At 50.9% G+C, this 11,616-nt stretch overlaps 1 protein-coding gene across 1 annotated transcript; it reads right to left on the bottom strand.

Moving 5' to 3' along the window:
- Positions 1–758: 758 nt before the first annotated feature.
- Positions 759–11,404, bottom strand: LOC311170642 (sodium-dependent phosphate transport protein 2B-like; the record flags this gene model as incomplete). Its single annotated transcript, XM_084233019.1, has 12 exons — positions 759–1,313; positions 1,953–2,077; positions 2,171–2,287; positions 3,610–3,777; positions 5,109–5,229; positions 5,639–5,734; positions 6,350–6,545; positions 8,714–8,825; positions 9,191–9,334; positions 9,993–10,121; positions 11,069–11,203; positions 11,302–11,404. The coding sequence occupies 12 exons, from the start codon at positions 11,402–11,404 to the stop codon at positions 759–761; spliced, it is 2,001 nt and encodes a 666-aa protein (XP_084089145.1).
- Positions 11,405–11,616: the final 212 nt, after the last annotated feature.

The raw sequence follows: 11,616 nt of genomic DNA, 5'->3' as shown, positions 1-11,616 counted from the left end.
TAACAGATAAAATATCTGCCCCCAGCATTCACCAGGTGAGCCAAAATGCACCTGAAGTGCTCTAGCTCACATGTAGCTCCCGTCTTGCAAACTTGGACAGGGACAAGCAGGTAGAGTCCTCAGATGGGCCTTACCTGCCCAGGTGGGGAGCCCCCGGCAGGGGATACGAGAGCACTGGGGAGCAGGAATGATCCACATGGGGGGTTTTCTTAAAGCCTCTCCATAATTACGAGGTTTCCCCTGAACTGGCTGGTCTGGCACAAGGAGACCTGGCACAAGTACCTGTTCTCGGTTGGCAAGTCTTTGGTGAAGATACCTGATTTATCACAGAAAAGAAAAACGTAAACCTGTGCACTTTGAGAAACTTCCATAAATCCCTCTCTTGAAGTGACTTTTTTCAGAAGAGGCTGTTTTGAGACTGAGAATGTATCTATCCTATGACCAGCCCAGCTGTGTGCTGTGCTCGGTGTGATCAAATCTCTAGGGGTTTCATTCAATTCATTTAATTATCTGAAATTCATTTCATTTGATTTTCTTTCAGTGTTGTTCTGGGCCTTCCTGGGAGTGGAAGACCCAGGAGGAGAGATTGAGATCAAACTACCTACAGGTGATTTGCTGGGCAGAGGGTAATGAAGGACAGTGTTGATGTCAACTCCGTCGCTTCATGGGAAAGAAATCCCAGTAGGTGGAGAGAATCACGCAGAACCTGAGATGCATGAATGCACAGGACTCGGGGCCTCCACAGACCACAGGGGCAGCTACAAGTCTGTGCTCCTGCTGTCAGAGTTCATACCCAGAGGGTTCACTTTAGACATGGGGGGTGCATCCTGGGCTTCTCTGTCCATGGCCAAGTTATCCAAGGCCACAGAGGGGGGGTTCTCCACCGCCGCCAGGTCCTCACAGCACTTGCTGCACTTGGAGCAGCCGCAGCACCTCTGCCAGCAGCTGGAGACCAGTCCGTCCCAGGGTTGGAGCGAGCGCATCCACGTGGGCAGGCAGTTACAGGTCCGCAGCCTCAAGGGCAGGATGCTTGGGCAGCGGGACTGCAGCAACCTGATGATCACCGCCAGAATGATCACGAAGATGACCGGCACTCCTATGCCCGCCAGCACCTGCCAGCCGGCCAGCGAGAGACCCAGAACTGCCAGTGGGATCAGGAAGAAGAAGAAGAGCAGGTAGAAGACAGCAAACCAGCGGTACTTAGCTGAGATGTTGCCCAGCCCCTTGGCCATGTAGATGGGCAGGCGGGTGAACGGGATGGGGTACCACAGCAAGATGCCAGAGATGTTGAAGAAGAAGTGGCACAGTGCAATCTGAAACAGAGGTTGCCCAGGTGAGTGGGTCTGTTCTGTGGTGAGGGTGGGGAGAAGGGGGCCGTCTAGCAGCACCAGGACACAATCAAGGTTATCCCTGTCTCCTTACCTTGGCCCAGACCCCCAGGACTGAAGACCTACTGTGTGTCTTGGGGCAAAGCAAGGGAGGTCAGCGCTGTATCACAGCTCACTTTTGAGGGCCTAACGCCCTAGGACTCCTTACTCGGGTTCAACTTGGGTTGAACTAATTGATCCAGGCAAGGCAGGCCCACCTCGTTCTTATAGAGCCAGCCTCAGGCCACAGGACTTCCCTCTGACCAGACAGAGCTCCCCACGGGGAAAGCAGACTCACTGGGAGTGATGCCCATACATCCCAGAAACTCTTCCCACGTCCATCAGGTGCCACCTGCCAGTGTGGCCCTGCATTTAGACAACCATGGGCAGCGACAGTGTCCCTGCCTCTCTGAGGAGTACCGGGCCCCGCCTAATCTCCAAGCTGCCTGGCTGCGGCTCCTCCCCCACATCACAGTCCCGTGACAATGAAAACCTTGGTTCTCCTTGGAAACCCACTAAGGGCCAGGTCTCAGACAGGGGTGTATTCCACCCACAGAGCCCCTGCCCCACTCAGCATTTCCTGACCTGGAGTGAGCTCCTCAAAGTGTTGCCAGGGCTGGCTAGGGCGGCCAGGATGGCGGTGGTGGTGGTGCCGATATTGGAGCCCAGCGTGAGTGGATAGGCCCTCTCAATGGATATCACGCCGATACCTGGGGGACACACAGTCCATAGCATCAACTTCAGGAGATCACAGGACACGCAAATGGCCTGGGGCGGGGGCTGGATATCAGGGAGAAACTCACCATACAGTGGTGTCAGAGCAGATGTGAACACAGAGCTGCTCTGCACAATGAAGGTCATGCCTGCTCCCACAAGGATGGCCAGGTAGCCAGTCACCCAAGCGAAGGGGAAGGGGAAATCTGGAAGAAACAAGGAAAGATCTTTCACAAACCTTGTAGGGAAGGCATGGCACATGACAGAGCCAGCTGGCACATTCACAAGGTGCAGGGCAATGGGCTGAGTCAGAAGGTTAGGTTTGTAGGTGATTCCCACTCCACACCAAGGTTGACATGCAGAATGCAAATTGAGAATCCTTTCATCCTGTGCATTAAGATGATGGAACCATGGGTGGATGTGGGATGTGTGTTATGAAGACAAAAACATATCCACTGTAGGTCAGGAGCTAGAAATACCTGAACCCTATCCCAAACCCTCTGACCCTTTATGTTGAAACTTTAACTCCCAAAGTGATGATATTTAGAGGTGGGGACTTTGGGGCTAATTAAGTCCTGAGAGTGGGGTCCCCATGAATAGATTAGTGCCTTTGTAGAAGAAGAGAGAACTTGTTTCCTCTGCATGCTTTCTTCCATGTGAGTACATAGTGATGAGGTGGCCAGCTGCAAATCTAAAAGGAGGACCTCACTGGACTGCAACCCCAGTGATAACCTCATATTGGACCTCTCAGCCTGCTGGACTATGAGAAATAAGTTTCAATTGTTAACCGCTTGATGGCGGTTAAGCACCCAAGTAAATTTACTCCTCAAACAAAGTTCTTCCATCTCTCAGACTACTTCCCAGTCTGCTCTCCCAATCCTGCCCATCCTCACCTTTTTTTCCATCTAAAGGGGCATTTAGAAAATACAGGGGCTTGGAAGCCTTACTTCCCCATTCTTGGCATCTGTGTAGATCAGGTCCCAGGAATCACCTAGAGCCAGCACACCCTCATGACAACCACGGAGGTTGTCATGACAACCATCACCAAACCAGGTGATGTCCCTGGTTTGGTAACTCTGTAGGCCAGGATGCTGTGCTTAGCAGGAGCTCCTCTCTGCCAACTGAGTCCCATTGGTTGCACAAAATGCTGATGATCTGTCCAGAATTAAATTTGCTGGCATGTCAGGATCAGGGTATCTGTTATCTTGTTACTAAGGGATCCTGGTAGGTCCAGCAAAGTCCTACCCATGAGGAAACCTGGCAGGAAGGAAGTTCTGCCCCATAGCTCTCTAGGTTTGAGCTGACTCCTCAGGACGTTGCTCAACGTGAAATGGAAGGTTGAATCTGCTCCCAGGCCCTACTCAAAATACCAAGGATGATTTCAAAGTAAAGGGCATCACAACTTCTGTAGCCTATCAGATTCAATAAATTGCATGCATATACCACTGCTGCATAATATCTAAGGGTTCTCCAGATTGTCACAGTGATGCCATCCTCAGAGAGATCAGGATGGGGTCAGTGCACCTACCAGTGTTGATGGTCCTCCTAATGACACCAGCTACCCGTCCCTTGATCATGGAACCCAAGATTTTGACAATCATAATCAGGCAGCCACACAGGATCAGCAGGGAGGCAATCAGCAGGATGATGCCAACAGCATAATCCGGGAGGTTGAAATTCACAAAGATGTGCTGGCCTGAGGAGACCAAGAGAAATCCTGTTAGTAGGACAGAGACCACTGAAGGCCACTGGGTTATTTATTCCTAAACATCCTTCTACAGTAGCAGAATCTGTTTTTGAATTTGACATGTAATAATCCAGAACAGAGACCATATTCCCAGCCTCCCTTGCAGCTACATGCAGCCCTGAGACCATATGCTGGTAGGTGCATCTGCTGATGGTGGAAGATGAAGTGAAATCCCTAAGTCACACAGCTAGTCAGGGCAGACGCAGGCCTCCAGCTACATCTTCTAGCTCGGCTAGAAGTGGGGCCTGACAGTTCCCACGTGTGCTTTACTCACCTTGCTGAGATTGCTCATATAACGTGTTTGAGATGCAAGGTAGAGTAGGATGGGCAAGACAGGGCAGGGGGGATTGCTGATTGTAGAACCTTGCCTTTCAAACTCCCTGTGTGACCCTATGGTGATTCCAGTAAAACATGACAATAGCAAGGTATGTGTACCACCTAGAACAGGGGGGAGAGTGGTGAAGGGCTCTCTGATTCTGTGTGGTGAAGCACACCTGGATTAAGGTATCCTGCTCAGAATTCATGAGAAGGTGAGAGGTAAAAATGGAGAGGAAGATGAAAGCAGAGGTACACAAGTGGGTATAAAAGGAATAATTAGAAGAACTAGGTATTCCTGGATTGGAAAATTTCCCAGATATAAATTTATAATGTGTATAAATGTACATGTATATTATATATATATAAAACAATGTGTACACATATAGTATATTACAGGTATTGTTTTGTATTATATTATAGGTTATAGATATATAACATGTAATGAAATCATGTCCATCGACATCCTGATATTTCAGAAAAACAGGAGCATTGGGCAGGAGGTTCACTACTCTCTTAGTGCCTCAGCCCAGGGCTGTGAGTGGGGCTGGTCACATAGTAGAAACTCATGCCTGAGGGTGATGTGTCTGTTCTGTGTGGGCCCAACATCTCCTTCCTCTCTGGCTGTCACTTCATTAGAGTCTCTGGCAAGAAGACGCCAAGGCTCCTGGAGGGAACACTCTAGAGTGTGCTGATGATGTCTGAGAAGGAGCTGGAACTGCCAGAGAACTGGGTGTCAGGCCCCACTTCTGCCCCTCCTGTGGGACCTTGCCTGTCACCTGCCCCGAGCCCTCAGATTCCTCTGCTGTGGAAGCAGGTAGCTCAATGAACAGGTTGCGTCTATGCTAAATCTCACTGCCCTTTTTTCCTTCGTGACTGGGGCCCTACACACATAGGCAACACCCATCGGCTCCCCAGACAGTTCCCCCCACAACTCATAGCTGAGGTCTGCCTGCCCCACTCACACTTGGCGATGTTCTCCTTATTGGTCACATTCTTGGTGGTCCAGGTGGAGACACCAACCGTCCAACAGAGGGACGGGGAGGTGCAGTTCTCCGGTGAGGGGACAGTGACATTCATCTGAGTCTGTGACAAACATGAGAATAGTATTTACAATCCCCAGTTCTCTCTCTTGGTGGGAGAAGCAGACAATTTGAGGAGTGGGGAAGTCAGCATACACACAGGTGGTGCACCTGTGAGCACGAGGCACTATTTCCACCGATTGCTCCACTAGTGGAAACAGAGAGGCAGCAGAGATAAGCCAGGAGACGTGTATGTAGTGACCAGCCAGCAGTAGTGTAGCGGTGGTGGGAGACGGGGCGAAGGGGTTTGTCTGTCTGATTCATTCTGTCTATTCATTCAGCATTCAATCATTACTCACGCATCAGTGAGTGCGTGATTTTTTTAGGAGTCCCACATTTTTCATTCTCTTACCTTGTCACTTAAAGCACAGTTAAAAGAGTTTACCTGCTTAGCAACATTCTTGGAAACTTACCACATTGGTCAAAGTTTTGCACCAAATCTTGACCAGACTCTTATTTTCTGCTGACTCATCATTCATTGCAATTTGGCTGATCACTTTTTTATCCAGCTGAGGAAGGAAAGAGAAAACAGGCAGCAGGTCCTCAGAGGTCATGTGGGAAAGAAATGCAGGTGTTTGTTGAGGTCATGAACTTAACTGTGAATCCAGGCACGAGTGAACTGGGACCCACCCTAGCTGCACTCCCAGAAAGGAGCATATGCACCTAGAGTTTAGCAAGTGTTTAATAAATAAAGGATTATATAGACAAACACTGGTATGGAAGAGCATCTGTAGGTAATCACTGGGTGATTTTTTGCTTTTAGTTGGACACATGTCAGATGAGAATCACGAGTAAGATAATCCTTGTTCATTGACTCCACTAACCCTGTGCTCAGCAGTGGGAACAAATTGTAACTTCTAGTCAGTGGAGGGTCTTTGAGTCTGTAGAACTCAACTCAAAGGGTACCACCTCTTGCTCTTATCCCAATAGAGATGGTACGTGTGTTAAGTCAGGGCACAAAAATGGCTATTGTTCTGTCGAGTGTCCCTAAAAGTTCTACCTCCTCTGATCATTTCCAGAGGCAACCACAGAGCAGTGTCCCTCATGCTTTCCCACCATTCCTGGATGATTGGGTGCAGCAGGGGGGCTCGGGCAGCGCTCTCACACTCAGAGAGTGGTGTTACCTGGACAATGAGCTTCGTGAAAGGATCGGTGATAACTTTCAGAAGTGCTGGAGCATCTTCTCCCTTCTTCCACTTGAAGGTCTCTAGCACCTTGTCGGTCAGCACCTCCAGGTAATGGGTGGCGGCCTCCAGGGGCAGGAGCACAAGCACCGTGAGCCAGTTGAAGAAGTCGTGGACGGTGGCCCCTGCAAAAGCCCTGCAGAAGGGGAAACCACCCCAAGCCAACACCAGATTAGTCAATGAGCAAGTGGACACGAATCCAGGCAGGTCGATACTGTATCAATTGTCGCCTGTCCGTGTGCACAAGCTCCCTTAGACCATTGAGAACACAGAAAGCACCCAGCCTATGGGATGAAGGTCACTGCATGGGGACTGCCCAGCACCCTTGTCCCCGACTGCGAGGGGAGCCTTTACCACCAGATCAAACACGGTTTTCTTTGCTTGCAGAAGATGTTGGTTATGCTACGTGCAAAATTAGTCCCGAGACCACTGAGTGGAAGGATTGCTTCAGACGCCTTTGGAATCATGCATATAGAAGACCCTTTAGCTTTCAATCGAAAAGATGGGCATATGTATGAAGGTAATTATTAAAACCCTTAACTAATTGAATTCCCAACTTTTTAAAAAGTCATCTCAAGACTCTGATGAAACATTTGAACAGTCCCCACCTGGACACAGCTAATATGAACTACAGTTTGCATCTACCTGAGAAGAGACACACACTCTCCCTGAATTCTGTATTATATCCTGGTTAAGAACTCTAGACTTTACTAGTAAGTGGTAGAGTCCCCTTAAATACACCTGCATGTCAGAAGCACCCAAATCCACAGGGGACATGAGCATAAGTGGACAGAAGCAAATACACACATGACTACTCTATTACTAGTGACTTGAGGGAAATGCTTCAAGTCATAGTAATAGAGAAATTAAGTTGTAACTTACTTTTTTTTTATAAATACAAGTTCTTACCTCTTATATTAGCTAGTATTTAGTATTTCAAAGAATAATTTATTTTTGGAGAAGACATTTCAGACCCTGTCATACACTCTGGTAGAGAAGGATGCAGACACTACTCAGGAGTTTGGCAAAATGTTTTAAGAGCTTTACATGTGGGCCTCCCCGGTGGCGCAGCGGTTGAGCGCTGGGTTGCGAAGCTGTCCGCAGCCTCTGAAGTGCCGGTTTGATCCCCGGCCACCGGGCAAGGGTCCCATGGTGCGCAGACCTCTCCTGCCACCCGCTGCTCCCCTCAGCAGTGTATTTCATCAGTCTGCCTGTTCTGCTCCCTGCTCTGACTCTGGTGAATTCTCTCACCCTCCCACGCTTCTGACTGTACCCAGTGCTTGTATAAATAAATAAATAAATAAATAAATAAACAAACAAACAAACAAATAAATAAATCTTTTAAAAAAAAGAGCTTTACATGTGCTGGATATAGAAAATATTATTCTAGAAAATTATAAGGATAATAATTCAAACTACCAGGAAAGAAAGTCACTCATCCCCAGCGATGTCACTGAGACAATCTGCCCAGATACCCCTCCAGGGGCTGGGAGTCCATCTCGTTCCTACGTGCGGGCAGCACCAGGGATCCTGTGTGTATTTCACAGGTTATTCGGGGCAAAAATCAGTGTAACCGAGAAGGACCCACTTCTGGAGAAAGAAAACCAGGGTTGAGTCCCAGCTATGCCCTCCCTGAGGTACGTGGCCTGTTCATGTTTCCACATGAATAAATGGGGCTGAGAAAGTCTACTCGCTGCTTGAGAAATCCGAGCAGGAGCCCCCGGGGACGCGCATTGTGACCGTGACCTCGGGACACTGGGATGAGGGATGAGGCCTTGGCGAGACTCAGGAGGGATGCATGGCCAGGATATGCACTTGATTTTCACATTGACCTTTTGGAGGAAAATGGTTCCCCTTGCCTGTGTTCATCCAGAACCATCCTCAGGTCTTACCTTCACAAAGAACATACTGACATTTTATTAGCATGACGTGAAGACAAAGAAAAGTGGTCCCAAATGGAGGCTTTGGGAGTGTTTTTTTCTGAGCATGGGGACAGAAATCCTACCCTAGCTGGCCTTGCTCCAGGCCCCTCCCAGGGGGGAGCTTGTGTCCAGGCCCCTCGCTCAGCGCTTGCCCCTGGGATTGTGCCCTCAGCCCAGTGACCCCACAGTGGTGGAGACACATTATACAGCCCCCCCTTGGGGGCTGGGTTTAGCTGCCCGGTAGGTGTGTGCCCACCTCCCTCCAGTACCCACAGCAGCTCCAGGGATGATAAGCTGCTGCCACGGGCTCGGTGAAGGAAGTTCCTACGTCATGGGCAGTAGCTGGGCCCTGGGGGCGCAGGGCTGGTGCGGAGCCTCCTACCTTCGGAACTCGTTGCGGTCTCCCGCCTGCATGAGCGCCACGATGGTGTTGGTGATGGACGTCCCGATGTTGGCCCCCATGACAATGGGGATGGCGGTCCTCACGGTCAGCACTGAGGGTGGGAAAGGTGGTTGGCACTTTGGGAAGGCAGCCTGGCCACGTCCTGATGGCCCGAGGCAGGGGGAACGCATTCAGGCTGACAGGCCTCTATAGCAGCAGGTCTTAACCTCTGAGGGGTCTGCACCTGGCTGTGAATCTCATGGCCACTCGGGTGGCTCTCCATAGACGTGTACATATATGTACCCCTCAAACATTAAGGTCTGTTTCCAGACTGAACTATGAGAAAGGAAACCAGAGTCTCTTGGAGTAAAGTGAAAGACACCGTATTTGGTCATCATGTTTCAGAGTAAATCCCAGACTCCCTGCTGGACTGTGGAAAGCTGACATGTGAACGGGCTCAAGGGATCCAGGACTCACGTGAGGAGGCCACCATGCTGACAGTGATGGATGTGGTGGTGCTGGAGCTCTGGATGAGGACAGTGACCAGCACTCCGATCATCAGTCCCGCCACGGGGTTGGACATAATATAATTGTTGCTCAAGAACTGTCCAGCGAGCTTTCCTGAAAAACAAATCCATGACCATGGAAGGGGGTTAGGTAGGATCACATGCACACAAGTCTCCAGTATGCCCAGTCAGAGGATTGGGAACCAACCATCAGCCCTGTTGGTGCCTGTGTGACTGACTATCTTCCTGTTATTTCTCCCAGAAGGACACCGATGCCAAGTCCCCACCACACTCACCCTTTCTCTCCTGTCCCGTCATCCTGCATCTGCCCGCTATCATGAGGAGAAAGCCCTGGGGATGCTGCCTGGGACCAAGGGAACCAACACTGACAACACAGAAGTCAGTCTGCAGCCAGACACACCCCCTGTGGCTTTTCTGCCCAGCTTCTCGGGTCAAGAGATGACAATCTCAACATTCATTAAGACTGCAGGACCCAGGTATACTGTCACAGAAAATGAGTTTGGCCCTGCTGTGCCAGTTGTAGGCTGTGAACTGAATTCAGCCCTGGCTGCTGGAAAGAGCCTTATCCGGGTCATGGACCTTTTATAGGTCTCACTTCTATCTTTTGTAAAATGCGTAGAAATCACAAATGAATGAAGGGGCTTCCAATTCTAAGAAACAAGGAGCTGCAGGTGAGTGGGCTGAGACAGGACGGAAACTGAACCCAAGTCAGTGGAATGACCCACCCAGGTCACCGACCCCTCCCTCCATACCTCCAACCAGCTGGAAGGCACTGCTGAGCACATCCAAGGAGCACACGAACAAGTAGAGAAATCCCAGAAGCAAAATGAATTTCCCAATCCCTTGGAAGACACAGAGAATCTTCCCTTTGGTGTCTCTGTCTGGAGGAGGGGAAAAGGCACAAAGGCTTTTAGTGTCTGAAACACTGAGCTTTGCAAAGAGCTCAGACTCCCCTGTCCCTGCCAGCCAGGCAGCTCCAAGCTCTGATGCACAGCAAGGCCTGGAGATGGCCCAGCAATGGCCGCCCTCTGCAGCCCAGTGACCACTGCCAGCCATGTAGCTGAGCCCGGGTGAAGCGTCTCCACTTGATCTACATTTGGGCTGCGGACAGCCCAGCCAGGCCCCATGCTCAGCTGAACCATGTCCCTGATGAGCCATCACAGCACCTGCCACTGAGGAGTGGGGCCAGAGGAAATGGTTCTCCAAGCACTTACAGAACAGCACAGAGCACTTTCTCGAATGTGGCCACAAGCATGCCATTACCGCTTGCACTGGGGGAGGGTGGTACCCCTGGAATTGTACATCCTTGACTGCTGTTTCTCCACTCAATTTTCACGTGCGCCTCACCTGCTCTCTCCCACCTCCCACCCCTGCCCAGCTGTCTGATCCACAGACCGACCTTTCACCTGCACCTGCAAGTAAGTACACTGGTGGCTCACACCCTGCTGATCTGGGGAACATTCTCTGCCTTCTGAAGACTTCCCTGTGCACTGCCTTTAGGTGAGGGGACACCCGCCAGCACCAGTTCTATCCACAGCCCCTGATAGTATCTAGGGCAGGTGAGTCACAGTGGATTTAAAGATCACCCAGTGTCTGCTCTGGTGCCCACCCAGTGCCTGGCACAGTTGGAGAATGAAGCGAGGACAAAAGGTGCCCCATCATCACATTGTCTTAGGGTCTAGGCCTCCTGGTCCTGCAGGGGCACCCCCCCACCAGGACCTCTGCTCCTAGGGCAGGAAACTGTGGGGACTTGGAGGGTGACATGAGGCAGAGTCACTGGAAGTGGTGAGCTTGGCCCCCTCCTGCTGCCCCCCCACGCCATGTTTACCTGACCACTTGATGCCTTTGTCCTGAAGTGCGAGCAGGCCCCAGGGGTCTTCCTCCTCTGCAGGCACCTCCATCAGAGTCACGGTGGAGCAGGTTGGCAGAAGCTCAGTCTCTGTTACAGGGGCTCCAGGGTCATCTGTCCAAACCAACATCAGGGCATGAGGAATGAGGGGTCAGAGTCAGGAGCCCTGGGCCCTCAGGGAGGCCAGCCCAAGACTGGATGACCTGACTCACTTCTGAGGGTGTCCTCGTCTTCCCCGGGCTGGGTGCGCGGCCGACTAGCAGCCCCCTCCGTACATTCGCGCTGGGCATTGTCCAGCTCAGGGCAAGAAGCCATGGTCTGTGGATGGAAAACAGAGTTAGGGGAGCAGCCACAGAAAGAGGGGCCCTCAGTGATTGTGGCAGGGAGCGCAGGGACTGCAAAATCAGTAGGGGGTGCAGGGGAGTGAAGGGTGTGGTGATATCAACTTGGAGGTGAGCAGTGGTGAGCACAAAATTTCAGCCCTTGAGTCCATCTCTCCAATTTGCCAAAGACCTGAGTACAGAGAT

Source organism: Talpa europaea (genome assembly GCF_964194135.1).
Source record: "Talpa europaea genome assembly, chromosome: 5".
Taxonomy (NCBI): Eukaryota; Metazoa; Chordata; class Mammalia; order Eulipotyphla; family Talpidae; genus Talpa; species Talpa europaea.
The sequence above is the reverse complement of the archived record's forward strand: the minus strand, read 5'-3'. Positions and strand labels throughout refer to the sequence as shown.